The sequence below is a fragment of the Labrus mixtus genome, chromosome 24 (genome assembly GCF_963584025.1).
Source record: "Labrus mixtus chromosome 24, fLabMix1.1, whole genome shotgun sequence".
Taxonomy (NCBI): domain Eukaryota; kingdom Metazoa; phylum Chordata; class Actinopteri; order Labriformes; family Labridae; genus Labrus; species Labrus mixtus.
This window is the reverse complement of record NC_083635.1, coordinates 1342551-1363196: the sequence shown is the minus strand read 5'-3', so window position 1 is coordinate 1363196 and position 20646 is coordinate 1342551. Positions and strand designations below refer to the sequence as shown.

Genomic DNA, 20646 nt, shown 5'->3' with positions numbered 1-20646 from the left:
GGTAATGTGAAAGATCATACAAGTAGGGTTTTTTTTTTTAAAGTTTTTTGGGGACTTTTGTCCTATTGTTTTATTCATAAGAGAGAAAATGGAGAGACTACAGCAAGGAAAAAAACACAACATTACCTGAGGCATCGATCGTAATGACTCGTAAAATGATCTTAATTTAGCTCCCTCATATTTGAAACAGCAAGTTTCAGGAGCCGTTAAAGGAACGCAGCAAGTTCAGCACCTCGGACAGCGGTCATCATTAGGAATATTAAAACAGTACCGAAAGCATAAAGGCTGATCCAATGGTAGTCTAAAAAAATCTGTAAAAGCATTTCTTTACTTTCTTTAATTTCATGAAGCTTTCAGGAGGTTAAAAAGTTAGCTAAAAGAAAGTTGAACAATTGAAATGCTAAGCTACAAATAATGAATATATAGTTAAAAAGTTAAAGTATATGATTAATGCTTTGGATCTAAAATAAACTAAAACATTGTTGGTAAAATGTAATGACAGAATGAAGAGTAAGAATACTAAAGTAGAAAATGGATACTATTTAACTATTGAAAATGAAAAGCTTCTGTTACAGCACGTTGTTGTCATAGCGATTGAATCTTTATTAACAAAGCTAAATACTGACTGTAAGTATGTTAAACAACATTCATTCAAACTGACTCTTTCTGGTGCTTAAACTCTGTTAGAGTGGATGAGGTGACATCAGACAGAACAGGTCTGAAACTCATCTCTACTGTTCACAAAGCTTTTAGTCTGCACTGTTTGCTCTGCTGATCATCTCTACAGCAGATTACAGTTTATCTAGCGTGTTAATTGCATTCCTGATTAGTAACAGCAGACATTGCCATTTGGAGTTTGTCCACTTGACTGATTCTGCCAAGTTGTAACCATGCAAAAACTTCCACATCACTGGCTTCTCTTCTTCTCTCCAAAACAGCACATGGAGTGAGTGAGTGAGTGCAGCGTTAACCTCAGCTTAACCCAGAACTAATCATATTGCTGACCTTAACGCTAAAAATCATCATTTAGGAACAAGTGGAAATGGAAATGGGAAAAAATGCCAAGTGCCAAGATTAAAAAGAGAAAGGACACACACACCTGAACACACACGCACACACACACTGCTCAGCCCATAGTCTTAATCAAACCTCTGCTCCCACCTTGTTTTCCTATCCCCCTCCAGCTCTCTTTACCTCCTCCACCTCCTCTCGTAGATTCTCTCCATCTCTCTTCCTCTTTTTGTCTATTTACTATCTCTTTGTTGTTCTGTATTATTCTTACCTTCAATCTTTCTGCCACCTCTCCTCCATCCCCGTCTCTCCCACTTCTACCTGATGGAGTCATTATTGTCTCTGTCCTTTGTTTGATACCATCTCTTATTCTAATGGCACACACACTCACACTCACACAAACGCATTTCAATGTAATGTGGCTGTTTGTAGCGCTCATGGATGCCCCTGAGCAAGGTCTGTTTATGCCTCAATAATCTCCTGTGTGTGTGTGTGTGTGTGTGTGTGTGTGTGTGTGTGTGTGTGTGTGTCTGTGTCTGTGTCTGTCTGTGTCTGTGTCTGTGTCTGTGTGTGTGTGTGTGTGTGTGTGTGTCTGTGTCTGTGTGTGTCTGTGTCTGTGTCTGTGTCTGTGTCTGTGTCTGTGTCTGTGTGTGTGTGTGTGTGTGTGTGTGTGTGTCTGTGTCTGTGTCTGTCTGTGTCTGTGTCTGTGTCTGTGTCTGTGTCTGTGTCTGTGTGTGTGTGTCTGTGTCTGTGTCTGTGTCTGTGTCTGTGTGTGTGTGTGTCTGTGTGTGTGTGTGTGTAGGTGAGGTTGGAGAGAGGATTCACGCGCGTTCACTCGCTCAACAATGTCAACCGTGCGCTGCAGATCTTGCAGAAGAACAATGTGAGTAATGTATCCCTGCACACCAGCACAAACCTTTATCTCCATGTGATTATGCATTACAGTTTAACATGATATCGTTTCAAGAATATACATCAAATCAGCAAGCTGCTCCGATTACATCCCCTTTCAGGTTTCTCTTTATCTGCTCTCTAACTTAGTTTCTGGAACCTTTTCTCTTCTGTTTAAGAAAAACATGATTAAGTCTTTTTTTATCTTTTATGTTCCTGTCTCTTTTTGTGGGTACAGGTTCATTTAAGTCAAAATGTTCTTTTGTCTATGTTTACCTTTGGTGTTTGCTTATCTTATCTCCTACTGTTGCCCTGCCTTCTTTACCTAGAAATTAACACAAAATATTTGTCTTAAAAAAGGTGCTGCTGTTTGAATGTCCTTTATAGCAGATCAATGTAACCATGTTTCTTTGAGTTATTGAGTATGAAACTCTTGTGTTGCAGGCTGGGAGGGAATAACTAATACGATTTGTCCGTCTGTTCGTCCCTCGTCCAGGTTGAATTGGTGAATATCGGAGCGGCAGACATCGTTGATGGCAATCACAAACTGATACTCGGGCTCATCTGGAGCATCATTCTCCACTGGCAGGTGTGCGCATGCATGTGAATGTTAATTTCAGTGTGGGAGCTCTCGGCAGCCATTTTGGAGGCAAAAATACTTTCTATTTGTTAGCAATATTTCATTTTACCTTCTTTTTTTTGCAGTTGTGCACATTTTTGTTGGAAATCAGAAACCGATTTCTGTTTGGACATGAGTTTTTTATTTGCTTTGATCTTGATGAGTGTTAAATCATCACTCGGATACGTTGACTAAAACAATCTCTGCTAAGACTGCATTTCAGTTTTTGACATCACATTCAATTGAGCCCACTAAGAGGGGTACACAAAGCTTTAAAATGAAGATTAAACAAACACTGAGTGAAATGACTGCACTCTCACTGGTGATCACAAATCCTGCTTACACCAGAAAGCCTCACTTTATATCCACTTGAAATGGCCTTTGTCTCCGTGATGCACAAATAGAATCAGTTGCTGCATGAATGTCTTACATTTATTTATCCCGACTCATTTCTCTTGAAAGTGTTGAATCATCACTGAAACTATCCATTTAGTTTCCCATACAAAGGGACTAAATGTTGCACACTGTCTCTCTGTGTTCATCTGAATCTTTTTTATTTGACATACTTGGAACGTGCTCAGCTCTCGGGATGCTAGCTGTAGTGAAGGTGAAGGTTGCAGTCAGTCACATTGCAGAGCTCCAACGAGAGCAGCGAGAAAAGCGGAAAGTGTTGTCTTTGAAGCGGAGATAAACATTGATGCCTCAAGGTAAAAAAGTTAAAAGCTACATTATGACAACAAACTGCTTAAAAATCTCAGCCAACATCACACATCATCATCTTTTACAGTATGAACTTTTTCCTTCACTGGAATATAATACATTTATTTTATCAGTATAAATGACAGTGAAGAACTGTTTGCCTTAATAATTTGTGGGCAGCTACACATTTGGACCTTCACTAAATTACATTTTTGTAAGTTAGTCTAAAATGTATATTTGTTTCTCTCTAAAAGAGCAGGGTAACTAATACACAGTAAGTGAGTAGAATGTATAATCTGCAATAGAAATGTATCATGTGCATTCGCTCCTCTTGTCTTACGGGGGGTTAAAAAATGAGCCCAAAACGCATTACACACAACAGGTAGCAGCAGTGGGGATATTTCCCATGAATTGAGGAATAAAAAGTGTGGCATGCATTGTTGTGTTACTTACAGTCAATCACCCCAGCCCCCGGAGATAATGCATCAACTGGTGCTGTGGTGCTGATGACTAATAATGATCATTAAGGAGACTTGAATGTGTGGTCGGATGAATCAGACTTACACTACTTATTTAGTTCCCACCAGCATTTGTCTCCTGAAACATGTAATCAATAACAAAGTATTCAACATCATTACTTTAGAGAAAAGTGCATCGGCCACATTAATGCAAGTGCAAAAACAGTACACAGCCCCAAAGGTTTCCTTTAATGTCTTTTTTTTATGGTTTCTCAACCCGTCCTGTTCCTGCCTTTCAAACATCTAACACTTCATGTCCACTGTTTGCCACTTCTTCCTCCAAGCTGTGTTTAAAGTTCAAAATGTTTTTCATAATGGACTGTGTTGTTCAAAAACAGCTCCATGTAAAGTCAGTACTTTTTATAGCTTACATTAACATACATCTTAATTGTATTTCATTCCTCATTAAGTTGCATAGAAGCTAATGTCTCAATCATGCCACTTTTGGCATAGACTTAATGACGCGATTAATAGCCAAACACCATTCTATAATGAGGTGTGTGTGTTGTTTGAGTGTGCATGTTGTGGGTTAGCGTGTGTGTGTGTGTGTGTGTGTGTGTGTGTGTGTGTGTGTGTGTGTGTGTGTGTGTGTGTGTGTGTGTGTGTGTGTGTGTGTGTGTGTGTGCGTGTGCGTGTGCGTGTGCCTGTCAGAGGCTGCTATGCCCTAGAGGTTGAGGTTTGCTTTGTGTGGGCACGTACGCCACTCTCTGAGTACTTCTGTGTGTTTTTGTGGATCTTGGTGAGTGTGTAGTTGTGTGTGTCATTGTGAGTGTGGGTATGCAGCCGTCTTTGTCAAAGCGCCCCTCCAATTAAAGTGGAAATGCATGCAGTGACCTACTCCCAAATGAGTCCCTTTTTTACCCGGCAGGCCACATCGCTAACAAACCTGTGTGTGTGTGTGTGTGTGTGTGTGTGTGTGTGTGTGTGTGTGTGTGTGTGTGTGTGTGTGTGTGTGTGTGTGTGTGTGTGTGTGTGTGTGTGTGTGTGTGTGTGTGTGCGTGTGCGTGTGCGTGTGTCTTTCAGTCCCCTTTCTGAGAATTCACCTCAACACCAATTTACACCGAACTCTATAATAGGTGTAGTTGCACGGTGTCGTAGAGTGTGTATTTGTGAGTGTGTAATGACACAGACTCTTCTTTCTGTGGGTTTTTTTGGGCCGCTTTGTTGACAGAGTTTTAGGCTTAAATTCTGTTTATTGTATGTGATTCTGTATTCCAGCTCTCTGTCCAGCCACTGAGCAGAGCTCTGCCACACTCATTGAACTGCCTCACTGCATGAGTGTGCGTGTCGGAGTGCAGAAGGCATGGAGAGCGAGTAAAAAGGAGGAGAGTCGAGTGGTGTAGGAAAGTGAGAGAACAAAAAAGAAAGGAGTTGAGGGAAATAAAAAAAACACATTTGTGTGTGTTTATGTTAGTGTGAGGGCATGTGGCTGACAGAAGAGTGAGGGTAAGAAATGCATAAGTAATGCACACCCATGCAGTCAAAAGTATAATGTCTCTTCCTCTCTCCCTCCATTTCTCACTCTCTCTCCCCCCTGAGCCTTGAACAAGTGCTCCAAAACTGTCACTCAAAACTGCCAAAGACTCAGCCTGTGAGGATGCAACCACACCCACACACTGGTTTGTGTGTGTGGTGTGTGTGTACACTGGTGTCCTTTGACCAAGTGATTCTCACTATGAGGAGCTACCTGTGTGTATATGTGTCGAAATGCAAAGTATCCGCTTACAGACCATGTCAATTTTTCTTCCCAGAAAGCAGCAGATATTTAAAAAAAAAGTATCTTTATGGTAATATTAAAACGTCAGGAATCATATTAGCATGGATTTCAATATCTGTCCACCAAAAGGAGTTCTTTAAAAATTGTGCTGTGTTTGTGCGAGTGTGAGTTTATGAGCAAGAGAGCGAGGGAGGGAGCGGTTATGGGTGTGTTTGATGCTAACCGTAGCAAACAGTGCATGTCTGTTCTGTTGAGGTAGATTTGGGGTTTTAAAAGGCACTTTTATATGTATTTTAAAGCCTATTCATTTAAAAAAAAATGATTGTAGTTCCTCTGTTTTGTGTGCTGAGTTCTGTAAGAGCTGGATTTACCTCAGGGGAAAATGTGCACAGACAAATAGGAAAATGCCTTGATAAAAGCAAGGGATAAAACCTTGACGGAGCGCCAAAGTTATACTATGAGAAAAATGTACATTTTTTAATCAATTTTTGAAGAGGACAGCAGGAGATACTATTTTCTTATTGTGAGACTGCATACTATAAACAGTGCTTCTTTGTATGTGTGTATCTGTGCATGTTGTTTTAACACCAGTTATACTTTGCACTCGTGTTCAGGTAAAGGATGTGATGAAGGATGTGATGGCGGGCCTACAGCAGACCAACAGTGAGAAGATTCTGCTGAGCTGGGTTCGTCAGAACACTCGCCAGTATCCTCAGGTCAGTTTTTTTTTTTTAAACTTCTTATTCAGTCTTATCCTCAGTCCGCAGGCTTTCACACACACTGCTGCTCTGTTTGTTTCCTCTTTCGCAGCCTCCCTTTCAAAAAGACAGTTGTCCTGTATGTTTGTCTTTAAGAGTGACATTGTTAACGTAGAGCAGCTCTGTCTCTGTTTAAAACAATATTCGCTCCAAGTAAGGAAAATATTGACGTCCTTCCTTCTGTTTTTTTTGTACTTTAGCCCTGCCAAAGACCTCATGTTTTTTCTAGCCGTCCGTCGATCAGCCTGACTGAATATATCAAGCCCCTGATGATTTTCATGAAATTTGGTTGACGAATCGGCTCCCAGCCAGGGAATAGTGGATTGGGTTTTGGTGGCATTCCAGATCTGGGATATGTGCCATCAGATGATTATCATTTTATAGTCCTAAGCATGAAACAAAGAGACCGATAGAGACTTGAGCCTTAGTCCAAAAAACATGTTTTCACAGTCAAAATGGAATCCAATTAACTTACTGTTTGAGTAGGAGGGAGCTGTTTGTTGAGTTTTCACTATTTGTGGAGATTTGTAAAGTCTGGAGGCTGTTTTTTCTTTTTCTATTATGTGTTGTGTCTTTTGGCTTGAATTGTTATAAATTGCATTAAGCTTCTAAGTTATACTACAAAGAGCACTAAAACTCAACATATGCTGTTTTCTGTGTAGCATATGGCATTTTAATGGTTGATATATTGCACATCTAATTTCACCCAAATTCCCCTTATTTTTAGTCAAACTTGAAAGCGTTGACTTGTAGTCACAAATACTCTGACTCCTTTGTTTTTTCACAAGATTAAGATAGTAACTAAAAATGAAAAACAAATTCTAGAAACTTGTAGTACAATGCATCAAGTCTAAATTGCTCTGAAACCATACAGTCTACATCTGGCTTTAGTTACATGTGTGGGGGACCTATAAGCTAGTGGGCCAAACCACACCCAAAAATAGGGAAATAGGGGTGGAAAAAACATACTAACATTTAAACCAGACAGGATTTTTGATTTTAAATGTGATTTTTGATTTTATATAATATATTATGCTATATGTATATATCAGGTAAAAAAGATTATATCATATTTCTCCGTTCAATTGCCAAATTAACTGATTTTTTTTTTTTTTTTAAACACTTCTCCAAAACACCCCCTTGCTAGGGTACGCAGTTGGCACATTCCAAAGCGCAGGTGGAGCCATTTAACACTAATTACACGATTGCATCAGCCAATCTTTTAACTACATGATAGAGTCCAGAGTACAACAAGGTAACTTCAGGGATGAGAGGTGACATTTGTGACACTAAATAATAAACTAATTGTAGTGTGAAAAATGTCTAAATGTGGGCCTGTTAATCGAGCAATTGTGTTTGTTGAGAAATGCTAATTAGCATTAAAGGCAAATCAAACTGTAAACTTCTTGTAGTATTTCAAGGTATCCTGTATCTGAATTTAAAACTTTATAATTGAAATACTGAAATTAAAGTAAAATTAGTAAAATAAACATGTATATAAAGTTACCAATGGTTTTAGCTGCTTGGCTGGGTTGTTTAGGCTAATTTATAATTGTATAATTTATTGAAGGCTAGCAGCGCAGATATTTATTGATATACCTTCATTGTCTTCATGTTCACACTAAGAACAATAAAGCATTCATTTTGTTTTTATTTTAGTCCTTTCACAGGGTTCAGGGTTACAAAGAGTATAGAAAGAAATTACAATTCCTCAATTTTCAACCACTATGTCTTGCTAGCTGTCCACTGCTAATAACTAGTTAGTTACAGTTATCATGTCAGCTGTTAAAGTAACATTTATTCTTGACAGAGAAAAGTATAATTTAATAACTAGTGTATGTAAAAAATAAGACTTAGAAACCATGCTTAATTAAGTTGATAAACTGTTGTCAATGTAAACTGGATATTAGTCATGCTAGCATTACAGGTTACTAAGGGGAAAGAGCCAAGTGAACAGCCAGTTGAGCTGAAGTACCTTTTGAGCTGTCATATTAGTCAGTCACTTTATGTGTTAAAAGCTCAGGCTAGCAATTTGAGAAAAATGTCTACAATATAATACTGGTATATGTCCATGAAAATGGAAACAACTATGGGGGCGATAGTTTCAACAGTGTGTCATATTGCATTCACATGTCAGTCCTTTAATATCCATTATCTGTGTCCTCAGGTCAACGTGGTTAACTTCTCCAGTAGCTGGAATGATGGATTGGCCTTCAATGCCCTCCTCCACAGCCACAGGTACTGTAAAACAGGTTGTGTGTGTGTGTGTGTGTGTGTGTGTGTGTGTGTGTGTGTGTGTGTGATTTAGCAGAGGGAAAAATAGAAAGAAAAAGAAGCCAACGACACAGGGGAGGAACAGTGAGACAAGGGGAAGTCAAAGGGGAACAGATGGAGACGCAGTGTGGGATTTATTTGGCTGCCAAATTTTGGTCTTGTTAACACATTTCATTAAATAGATATTCTTGGAGGTAGAAAATTACCCCATTTGAAATGATAAGTAATGAAAGGGAATGGGCAGGAAATGTCTGGTAGTGACAGCAAGCTATTATCGACTCACAGCTACTGGAGGCCAACTATTATGAGAAGAAATGAAAACATTTCAAAGTTAATAAAATACATGGTCAGAGCTTTGAGTTGGATTCGTTGGGCCAAAATATCATCAAATAAATTGGTTGTGAATCTCTCCAGAGGTCCAATGAGCTATTGGACTCTGGTTAACCTTTTTCTCTATAATACATACACACGATTTATACTTATACTTCAGCTTCTGTATAGACTGTTTAAAGTAGAATTTCACATACAGAGACGTTGTTTCAAAGGGTTATTAAAACCAATATAGTTTATATGCAGAGGTTTTTTTTATTTATGACTGATTGACTAATCAGCCTCGGGTGACTGTATGTGGTAGACTCCAAACATATTTATGAATTATATCATGGTTAGCTAGGATCTGTTATGATTGTCCTCACAGGAAAGAAAGACCAAAGCTACTTCTCTGCACATCATTTGCTTGGCTGCTGCATGCCACACAATGTCATGTTTATAGGACTGCAGATTTCACAGAGCAAATGTTAATGTCAAATAAGACAGAGAATCAGCATACCATTAAGTATGTTTCACTGTTAACTCAGAAGCTGGTACTAGAGAATATGTGCAGCGTAAAATCACTGCAGGGTGCACGATTGCATGGTTGTTGATTAAAGAAGTTCACTTCAGTGCATCAGCTGAAGTGAGTTTATTACAGTGTATTTCATGTTAAAGACAATGAATCAGTAGGATTTTTAATAAAAGCTCTCAACTTCTTTTTATTGCTACAACATCAGCTCTTTCACTTTGAGGAATTATCTAAAGCTCTGTTTACTCGATATTCAGATTTTCACAGAGCAGCATAGGAAATCATCATCCAGGGACAAATTCTGCTAAATACTTTGGGTATTCTCCTCTGTGTGGGTAATTAAAAATGAAGAAACAGTGGGTATATGATCCCTGACATTGTCTCTATTGCCTCTGCAGGCCTGAGCTTTTTGATTGGAGCTCAGTGGAGAAGAAGACGTCTGCGATCGACAGACTGGAACACGCCTTTAATAAGGCAGAGCAACACCTGGGGATAGAGAGACTGCTGGACCCTGAGGGTAACTAACTCACACACACACACACACACACACACACACACACACACACACACACACACACACACACACACACACACACACACACACACACACACACACACACACACACACACACAAATGCACCAACACACTGGTAATTGCAGAGAAGAATATTCGAGGTGAGTTACAGCTCCCATCGTATTTCACGCCTTCCAATCATGGACCTTAATTGGCCCAGTTGAACATGATGTGTCATGCTGTGATTGGGTGTTGCCTTGGTGACAACTGTGGTCACCTTGGCGGAAGGACTTGATCAGTGATGCAAAAACTGACCGACAGGTTGGCAAAAAAATGTTCTCAAATGCCAGGAAAGTCCTCCTAACAAGTACATTCACACAGAATTTGTTGACAGTTTTCGGCATTCTTCACTGCCAGGGCTGCTGTTGACCTCAGACCAGTTTACAGACTCTTAATCAAAACTGTCAGGCAGGAGTAAAGCTGACCAGGGTCTACGTTCATAACACTGCCTCTATGTGATAAATAGTGGGGGCGTGTTCTGCAAACATAAGTCTTCATCTACAACAACATCAGAAAACTGCCAGCTGACATTACCTCTTTGAAAATAGCCTCAGAGATCAATAGACTCATGCGTGTTGGTAAAGTGGAAGATCAATATCAAGGAAAGGGAAAAAAATCTTCCAAGTTTGTGTATCCAAAGTTCTCCTAAATTTGATATAAAGTTAAATATCATTTTCAAATTAAAATCCTTGTTAATAGGTGTGTAGACTTGTCAACCATTCAAATAGAAAAACAACAACCAGGAAGTTGAAGAAGGATCTCTAGGATTTACATTCAAACAAATATCTGGTAATTTACTATTTATTGCTCATTTAGTTAACAAAATGGGCATTTTTCAGCATTATGAACTTTACACTTGACCAAACCTCAGCTTAGAATTAAGAAACATTTTGAAGAGCCCTGTCTGACATTTACATGGCATTAGGTGTCAAAATATGCAACAAAATGATTTGAGACATGAATATCACCTGCCTCAATACTAATTTAAGAAGTACTTCAGCTAATGCTACTTTAGCTCCCCCTGCATTGTCACATTAAACTCCCTATTTTAATAATAATAACAATGTGTAAGAATAGACTTTATTGAATGATCTTCTGATGTTGTGTAAAATCTAACATGGAGGTATTCCTCTTTAGTCCCACCTGCTGTGAGTGTTGTGTTCACGTTTTGAGTCAGCACGACAGAAAACATTTTAATCCCTCGCCGCTCGCGTAAGTCATGAAAACATACATCACAGCAGATGAATTCCTGTTGATCGTTCAAAAAACAATCACCAGTAAGGAGCAAGCATGGTGAATCTTTATCATCGTTAGGCTCAAAGGCGATTATCCCCCGACCTCGGCTTTTGTACATTTTCCTGGACCTCTTCAAGTCGTGTTTGTGAGAGTTTTGAGGCTCATTGTGAAGTGAAGAAGAGCTGTAAGGATTGGAGAATTGGACACTTGTTTTAAGTGTACACTTTTAAAACAGCAGTGTGTGATGCTAGAAACAGTTTGAATTCAAGGCTTCAAACTAAGATGGTTTGTGCTTATCATAGACCATGTTTGCTTGTGCTTTTGTCTTTTCATGTTAGTGTCTGTTTCTTTCAGTTCAACGTCTTTCCATTAATGTTTAGAAGAGGGATGATCACAAGAAGCTGTAACGAATGATCTTTTATTTAAAGCAATTTGTAGTGTTGAATATTTACTGCTTCAAAAAAATATCCGGTCTTTCTCTGTATTTTGGTATTGAACTTCTGCAGGATAATTTAGGATAACAAGTTACTCCATTTTGAATGAAAAGTAAATAATTCTATTGATCAGCACATCTCTCGCCTTTATTCAATACGAGTACTCCTTTCTCTTGTTTTCTTTCTGTCTCTCTTCCCAGTAATGAATCCGCCTTTGTGTATATCTATCTCCAGCTTTTCCCTTGTATTCCTTTTTGCAATCCACTCACTTGTCTTTGCTTTGTTTCTCTTTGACCTCTTCAGCCAGGAATCAAAGCTCACATCCAGCTGCAGCGTTATGTCTCCGTCTTTAAGTTCATCTCTTGGAAGACATATTTTTCACCAAGCCCTTGAAGACATCAGCATTATGTTGAATGTTTTTAGTCACCATAAGAGAGGTCACAGTGACTTGGAGAAATCATGAATGCTATAAAATCATTCTCTGTTTTTGTACAAGAGTCAGAAGTTAAATATCGTTGTTGTAAACAAATATTTTCTCTGGAACAATTTGTGAAGTCAGTTTAATTTAAACTAATGACTTTTCCTCAGTGTGTGTTTACATAGGCAGGTGTAATCACTGCAAGGCCGGGACACACACACACACTTACACAAGCAGAGCTATGAAGAAATCCATGACGCAACAAGCAAGAAAAAAAGTGAATGCTATTATATAGACACTGTGACAGGCTTATACATGGAGATAAAATGATGACAAAAGATTTGAGTGAGAACAAAACAAGTCTGAGATCTTCTTAAGTCAGCAAAATCGACATTTGATGGCTCACACATGTCGATTTGAAAGAGCAGAATCAGATTGTGTTTGAGGGGGGACAGAATAGAGAGAGTGCGTGGGGAACTGTGTAACTATATTTGAGCAAGTAACAGGGCTGCTCCTCACTCTACCTGCTCCTCCTACCTCTGTTGCTGTCTCAGCCTCTTCATTTTTTAACTGCCATATCAAGACCAAGAGCATTATTTTGAGTAGTATCTTAAAAATCAAGTCAACTGTAACAAGTTGGCTCTTAACCTTGAGGGGACAAATACTTGACCTTGACATGTTGTTGTCTTGATGTGTTGTTGTCTGTGTGTCCAGCTGGATAGGCAGATATGATGGGCAAACAACCTCTTGTGCTCCTGAGACCATAAACAGAGAGACCAGAGAAAACTGTGATTTCAGAGTCAGAATTAGCTGCTCCTTCATGCCTGCGTGTCCCTGAATGTTGCAGACTTGCTCAGAATTGTTCTGCTCTTTCAGATCTTTTTCTGTCACTGTGCCTCCATACTTACACACACAAACACAAATAAACACACATTAAATTCAAGCATAATAATAATAGAAATACACTCCCAAAGTCAAATATCCAGACGTGCAAACACACACAGACACCCGCAGACCGTCATTAGCATTCACACACATGTGGCTCTGGTGAAATGATTGATATGGAGATCATGGGACGGAAAACAAGCAAGTGGACGACACAAGCGAGGGCGGTGTGCACACTCAGACACACACTTGCAGATGGCACAATTATTTATGGAGCTGTTTGTCTTCCTCAGACAAACAATAACATCCCACGATTTCTCTGTGATGCTGATAAATCAGTATGCCACAGCCAAAAATATGACTCGAACACACACACACACACACACACACACACACACACACACACACACACACACACACACACACACACACACACACACACAGACATCTTTATAAGCACAAACTTCTTTTTTGTTACTTTGTGTCTGGTTACTTTCTCTTCTGCCTTGCCATCTCTCTTCCTCCTTCTCCTGTTCATTATTATTGCACATTGTTACCACAACCATCAGTTCATTAGCCCTCCTGTGTCTGTCTTCCTCTCCTTCCTTTCAGCGCTCCTTCACCTCACCCTCTATTTTTTCTCCCCCCTCTCTCTATCTGCGTCTCAGTCTCTTATAGTCTTCATTTATCTGCAGTGCCTCGGCCCTGCTGTGATCTGTCTCTATTAGTTTTGCCCCGAGCTGACTGGCCGGGCCACAGGCTCTTGGCCACCCTTCCTGAAATCATTGCTCCTCCACCTGCAGGAAAAAAGTTTGCCCAGACTTAATTCTGCTGGAAGATTCAGGGCAGACACAGGCTGACACACACGCATTGATGCTATGGGAAATAAAAGCAGCCTCTACAGTGGCCTACAGTTATTCATGAGCACAAAGAAAAATGAGCCAAATCTGTTTTTGCAGTTGAAAGCAGTCTACTGCATCACCCTGCAGCATCATGGATGCTTCACATACTCAGATTCATGTTAAGCTCCATGTCATTGGAAGAACTCCCTCAACTTAAACTCTTTCTACGTTAAGGCTTCAACTCATGATTCTTTTTCAGATTGCATCATTTTTTTTATTCCATGTTGACATCTTCAGATCTTGTTTGTCAGACCGACAGTTTAAATTAAAAGTGTGCTTTTAATTTGAAGTTTGAAGAAGATACATTTTCTGTCCATCAACTCGAAAATGCTCATTTCAACTTCAATGATTAATTAATCTTGTCTTCTTATCTACAGAAACAAAACTTTACAAATTTAAACGTGATCTTTTCTTCTTGATTTTGACCTTTGAACATCGCTGGTTTTCTAACACAAACACAAATTAGTTCAATGTTTCCCGAGTGGATTTAGTTTTGAAAAGGCTTTGAAGAATTTCACTGTGAAAAGGGAGAATAAAACTTGAAAATGATGACAGGAGTTTGTCCTTGACTTTTTGAGTCGACTCCTCTTTCCGCTCCCCAGATGTAGCTGTGCCTCACCCGGACAAGAAGAGTGTCATCATGTACGTGACGTCACTCTTCCAGGTGCTCCCCCAGAGCATTTCCATGGAGGCCATCAAGGAGGTGGAGACTTTGCCGCGGGCGGGCGCAGCAAACATCGGCAGGGTGACGACAGAGGAGCACTACCAGATCCAGACCCAGCAGCGTTTCTCCCAACAGGTTGGATACAAGCACACACATTGATTCATTGGTGCGGTTACTAAGGTTGCCATGTGATGATGTTTTGGCTCACTCTTTTTGGCTTTTTAGCAACTTGAGGTTTTTTCAAACTGCAATATTACCTTGAAGCAATTTTCATAAATATTTGAAGTCCCTGTGCATCGAAAGAATAAAACTTCTTCTTTGTTTACTTGCATACAGACAATCTGTCAGGAGTAGAAAGTGGAGAGGTTAATAGGATGAAATTGACCAACTTCCGTATGTATTTGGAATGAATACTCGTCAGCCTCTCACTCATCAAAGGCTCTATAGCATTTTTTATGGGACCGTCTCCTTCTTTTGCCACATGAAGTCAAAAATGTTCCCGTTTGAATGAAGTTGCTCCATGTTTAGCAGGTCTTCTTTTTATTATTGGGCATTACTGTAAAACAAATTAACCTCCAACAGACAAAAAGACAGGACTTTATCATTTGAAACCAAAAGTAATGAGCCCTACATAACGTCACAGTGCATGGTATCCAGTTGCCATAGTAACATTCTACATGTGTTGCTGTGGTGACATCTGTTGGATTGACCCGCCTGTCAATCATCATGAGAACAAGTCGATGGTGACGTTGGCTTCTTGACTTGAGTGTTTGTGTTCTTACTGTTACCATGAAGGTTTGCTTGCAGTGTTTCTGTGCTTTGCTTTTGTACACTCACTTGGTCTTTATAGATGCTTCTTCACATTTACAATCATTGCTTTGTTGTTGAGGCAGCGCCCACACTAAACAATAACACTCAAGTAGACTCTATAGTATTGCATATTATACAACTAAATGACTGCAGCTGCTTGTAGACTGCATATTATCAGCTACAGAACAGGATTATCTGTCCCAGTTACAAAACGAGTTTACACTCCTCCTTAGCATCCCGCCAACCTGCCACTTTAGCAAGATTACTAAGTGGGCTTGTGAAATTCCCAGCAGGACCCTCTTTCTGTTGAGGCTTTTTAGTGAAACTACAGGAATGAAATAAAGTGAAGGGGATGATCCCTGCTCTGAAATGTCCTCTGAGGTTCCTTTTATCAGCGCTGTATGGTGGCAACACCAACAACAGAATAAATCAAAGCATTTCTACAGTGGTTTAATATCTCAGAGAGTGAATTTGATAATGAAGGGTCGGGTAACCGTACTTCATTTTGACATCCCTCCGAGCTACACAAAGATAAGAGAAGATCTAAAACTTGTCTTTCCCTGCAGTTATGCAAATAAAATGAAGGCGCTAACCAGCAGCCGCACATGCTCACAAGCATTGTTAAAGAGATTATCAAAAGCTGTTTATTTTGAATGATAAATTGGATAATTAGTAGTTTGATAGCATATTTACTTCTCTGTGGTATCACAAACTTAAAGCTTGTTTCCTGAAGGAAGCAGCAGTGAGCTGATTATCCAAAGCACTTTAATTACAAGGCATGATAAAGAGGAGAAATTGCAGAATAATTATCAAAATAATGTGATTATCAGCAAAGATTTGAGTTGGGAAATAATCCAAATTATGATATGCACACCATGAGAAGATAAACTCACTGCTTTACTGCTCCAAATCTACTTCTCATTATACCACTGCTGTTGGGTGTACTTTAAAACTAAACAGTTCATTTCTTCACTCTTCCACTGATATGTTTGAAAGAAAGAAAAAAAACAGTGTAACAGAGAGCTGAAAATATGACTTTCTTTTGCAGCTATAGGCTGATAAAGAGCAGTCAAAAAGAGAATTTATTATAATACAGATGCAGATATACATTTAATGTCAGATTCATCAACAGAGTGGATAAACCGATATAGCTATATTTGGATTGAACTGGTTTACTGTTTGGTTTTCCTTTCCTGTATTGATAAATCTCTTATCTGGGCCTATATGTCACCAGTTGGAATTTGTGAGCATTGGAATGAAAATTAAGTGTTAACTGCGACTGAAACTCTGAATGAAAGAGCTGTATGAAGGCACAAATGAGCTTTACCGGCACTGACCTTTAGAGCCCAGTTAAGCTGAGGTCAGTGTCATGCTATCGCGCCAAATCGCAGCAGGATGGAGAGAGCTTCCTGGAGTAATGGCTGGTAATATTATTATCTCACTCAGTTTAATGGCCACATCAACCCCTCCCTTCACCAGCCCTCTGTCTGAGAGCAGAGAGAAATGGCATGTCTTTGTCTACTGGGAATCACACGGACGAAGAGAGAACTGAAGATGAACAGAGAGGAAAAAATTGGAAATAAAGGTAAACAAACACAAGAGGGCAAAGAGAGGAAGTGTAGGAGGTGTGAAGATGTAAAGGAAGATGAAAAGGTGGAGAGCAGAACAATGAAGAGTGAGATGGAGCAGACAAATAGGGAGCGTGAGGAACAAGTCAGACAGCAATAAAACGAGAGACGAGAGGAGGAAAAAAAAGAGTAACTGACAACGTCTATTATCTACCTCCCCCCTCATCTGTCATCATCAGAGCCGCGCTGTCACCACCTCCTTACATCAACACCATACCACCACCACCTGGGACTCAGCAAGGAGGAGACACTCCATGGAAAAATGCAGGGAAATTTACTAAGAGCAAAGTTTGAGAAAATTGTACAAAAACTTGACAAGGTCAGCCTTTTCTGTAATGTTGATTCGTGTGCCCTATTGCACTAAAACCCCACCAAGAGAAGGTAGAAACTCTTTGAGGGCTGGATCGCCTCTGGCTTTCTGCTCTTTACAGCAAGGAAACCGCCTAATCCACCTTGAAAGAAAAAAAGTGGAAAACTGCAAGGGGTTGAAACACAAGCAGAGGACAGGCAGAGAACACTGACAGGTGAGGAGAAGAAGAAAAGAGAGGAGGAGAACGGAGGTGAAAGGGGAGATTGATGGCTAGGGAGAAAGAGCAGAGACGGGGAGAGATTAAACTTTTACGATGTCTGTGGTGGAATGGTTGACTTGGTTTTAGCGATGCAGAGGCGGTCAGAAAAGGCGGCTTGGGAATGTCAAACAAGCAGGAGAATCAGTCGTCAATTAGATGTTATTTGTCCTTCTGAAGTGAGAGCTCCGCTTCTGAAATATGACACCTGTAAATTTAGAGTGCTGTGTGATTTCAGGATGACGTTGCCTTGCCTGGATGCATCTTTGTGTTGTCATACTTTAGGCAGTATTGTGCCTCTACTGTAGTGACAAAGTTTGTTGGATTTGGCATTCTCAACCGTGGACAATTTTTCAATGAGAGAGCCGTTTGAGTCATTAAAGTGAGTTGAATATATCACAGAAATAATGACTCTGCTCTGACTTGCACTTTAGATTCTATTTTCTGTTGTTGTTGAGTCATCCTCAGACTAATGAAATATTTATGTAATTGCCTCTGTCTTTGAGTAGACCATGTTAAGTGTTAATGCACATGAAGAAGCAGCGCTGAAAGGCACAAACACAGTCATCCCCCATTTGTAGATTCCAAATGACACAGTAGCTGCACAGCCAACTGTGAGTTATATCCAAGAGGCTTCTTTTAAAACTGTGTGCTTCCTGCACACTTAATGAATCATTAGTGGCTAATTTCATCAGGCATGTTTAACATCTGGAAAGGTTCAGGATTATCACTCTTAAATGAATAATGCAATAAAAGATTGAGTTTGTGTGCAGCTCACCAACACTTCAGGTGAACTTCTTTCTAACTTCTGCCAAAAGCTGCCGCTCTGCACTCTCAGCTCTGCACTCTCAGCTCTGCACTCTCAGCTCTGCACTCTCAGCTGACCCCAGTCAGGATGCAGACAGCTAAGGTGGCTCTTTATACAGAGGAAACAATCTGCTTCGCAACACTTAAAAAGCTTATAAATAAACACATTAAATCTCATATGTTAATCCAAATGCAAATAAAACTGCAGAGAAAAATTAAGTAATGCTGATATGTAATTGGTTTTATCCAGGAGGGCATATTATAGCATATTTCCGCCCACGCACAAAAAGGAAACATTTAATAAACTTTGCTGCATCATAGCTAATAAGTCATTAATCACTTAATGTAACTAAAAGCTGTTATTAAAGCCTGTAACAAAGCTGTTTCTGTTTGGTTGATACATTAACTGATGGGAGCTTTTAAGGCGAGATCAATAATTGATCCCTTCCCTTCTTTCATGAGTTAGCCAACCACAAGAAAAAGCTAAACTAAAAAATGAGTTCAAGCTCAAAGCATGATGCATAATCTACTGATTAAACATTTGGTGAGCTCTAATAATTTAAAGATCAATCGGTTGTTTGCAAGCTAATAAGGGACAGATGAGGGTAGATTGCTAAAGACTTCAGTTTAACAACAATGCTACTAGTTGGGACTACATTTTCCTTTATGAATGTGAAGCTGGAAGCTGATACACGGGCCAGTGATCTTTTTCCCACCAGGTTTTTTCCCCCTCAAACCATTGTGTAAAAGAAGTGACGAGATCAGCAGACAGAAAAGGAGCCGTTGATGTGTGGACGTTTGTGGATGATCTGTTGGAGCTGGACATTGTTTATTAGATGGGAGCTACTCACAACAACAACAACAACAACAACAACAGCTTTCATTCTGTGCTTCTGTCTTCCGCACAACACATCTGCTCTCTCTGTCTCACTCTCATGTCAGCTTTATATGTCACTGAGTTTCCATCCATGGATGTTTCTGAAGAATTAAAGTTGAAAACAATAATACCTCATCATATTTCTACTCAAATGTCTCTTACCTTTACAGTCACATAATCATCTGTGGTGAAAACTAAACATGCTTTGGTATTCTACTAATTCTACTTCTACTTGTTTCTATAATATTACAATTCTGAAATATAATTGCATGTATTTCTTTATACTTTAAAACTACCATATTTAACAGGGAAATAGTGTTTCTGGGTATTTAGCATATTATAATTCATTCAAAATGTATGATCCACAATCAATAGACTTTTTCTTCATCTTTTTGTGAATATCTACAAAATGAACTATGTTAAGGAAGAGTGCTGTTAGAAGTGGAAACCCACATGGCTACACAAAACAGACTTTACAATCTATCATCTATCAACCAACCGTAATCGTTAAAACACACAAATAAATCTTTTTCCTTTTATCTGAGTCTGATGACAAAGTAACTCAAACTACTAAATACTTAAATACTACAAATACTTAATTGAATCTAGCTAAATGTGTCAGAACTTTAATCCGGCTCATTACCTGATTCTGTCTGGTTTTAATAAAAGTAAATAAAGTTGAAAACATTTTAATTCACAACTCGACAATGAACATATAGATCAAACTCCCTCTTTTAAATGAAATGTGTTCAATTCTTCTGAACATACTTAAACTTCAGTGTAATTATAAATCTGTTTCTTATAGAGACTTCTGGGATGTTGATGGTTCACACCAAACATCCTGAGCTGAACAAGATGCCTGAGACGGTTTATTTTGTCGCACTATTAGTCTTGTTGTTCTTTTCCAGCGAGCATTAAAGAAGGCAGCACTTGTAACAGTTGCTTAAATGAAAGTAAATTACTACTTGCCCAAAATAAATTTCCGAGTCTTTCCATTTCTCTTGTAAATGTGTTTTTCGACACTCTGGTAATGGAAATGCAGCTAATCTGTATTTCTAAAGTTCAACTAAAATTAGCTTGACATTTGGATGGAAACAGAGCTTTATATGTGATTATTCATGTTTCTTTTTTCTTCTCTTTTCTGCTTCTCTGCCTCATCACCACGCTCTCCCTGGACTTTCTCCTTTTTTTTTCCATCTCTTTCACTTTGCTCCTTCATTTTCTGCTTTTTCTTCGTCTGTGTGATTTGGCTTTGTGATCCATCGCTCTCTGTTTTGCATTCTTTCGCCTGTCTTCTCTTTGCTCTCCCACCAACACATTTCTGTCTCTGTCTCTGTCCTCTTCTCTCTCTCTCTCTCTCTCTCCATCTCTCTCTCAGATCACAGTGAGTGTGGCTCAGGGCCGAGTGCGGAGCCCCTCCCCTCAGCCTCGCTATAAAAGCTATGCCTACACCCAGGCTGCATATGTCAAGTCGCCCGAGCAAAAGAGGAGGCGTTTTACTGATCAGGTCCGTGTCT

The 20646-nt window shown here is 39.4% G+C and overlaps 1 protein-coding gene across 2 annotated transcripts in view; it reads left to right on the top strand.

Moving 5' to 3' along the window:
• The window catches only part of dmd (dystrophin), a 241290-nt gene that overhangs the window by 83002 nt on the left and 137642 nt on the right, over positions 1-20646 (top strand). For both annotated transcript variants that reach the window (XM_061032963.1, XM_061032962.1), the window contains exons 4-10: positions 1814-1894; positions 2399-2491; positions 6070-6171; positions 8381-8451; positions 9727-9845; positions 14380-14576; positions 20508-20636. In XM_061032963.1, the coding sequence (XP_060888946.1) occupies positions 1814-1894; positions 2399-2491; positions 6070-6171; positions 8381-8451; positions 9727-9845; positions 14380-14576; positions 20508-20636 (792 nt within the window). The remainder of the gene's footprint in view (positions 1-1813; positions 1895-2398; positions 2492-6069; positions 6172-8380; positions 8452-9726; positions 9846-14379; positions 14577-20507; positions 20637-20646) is intronic.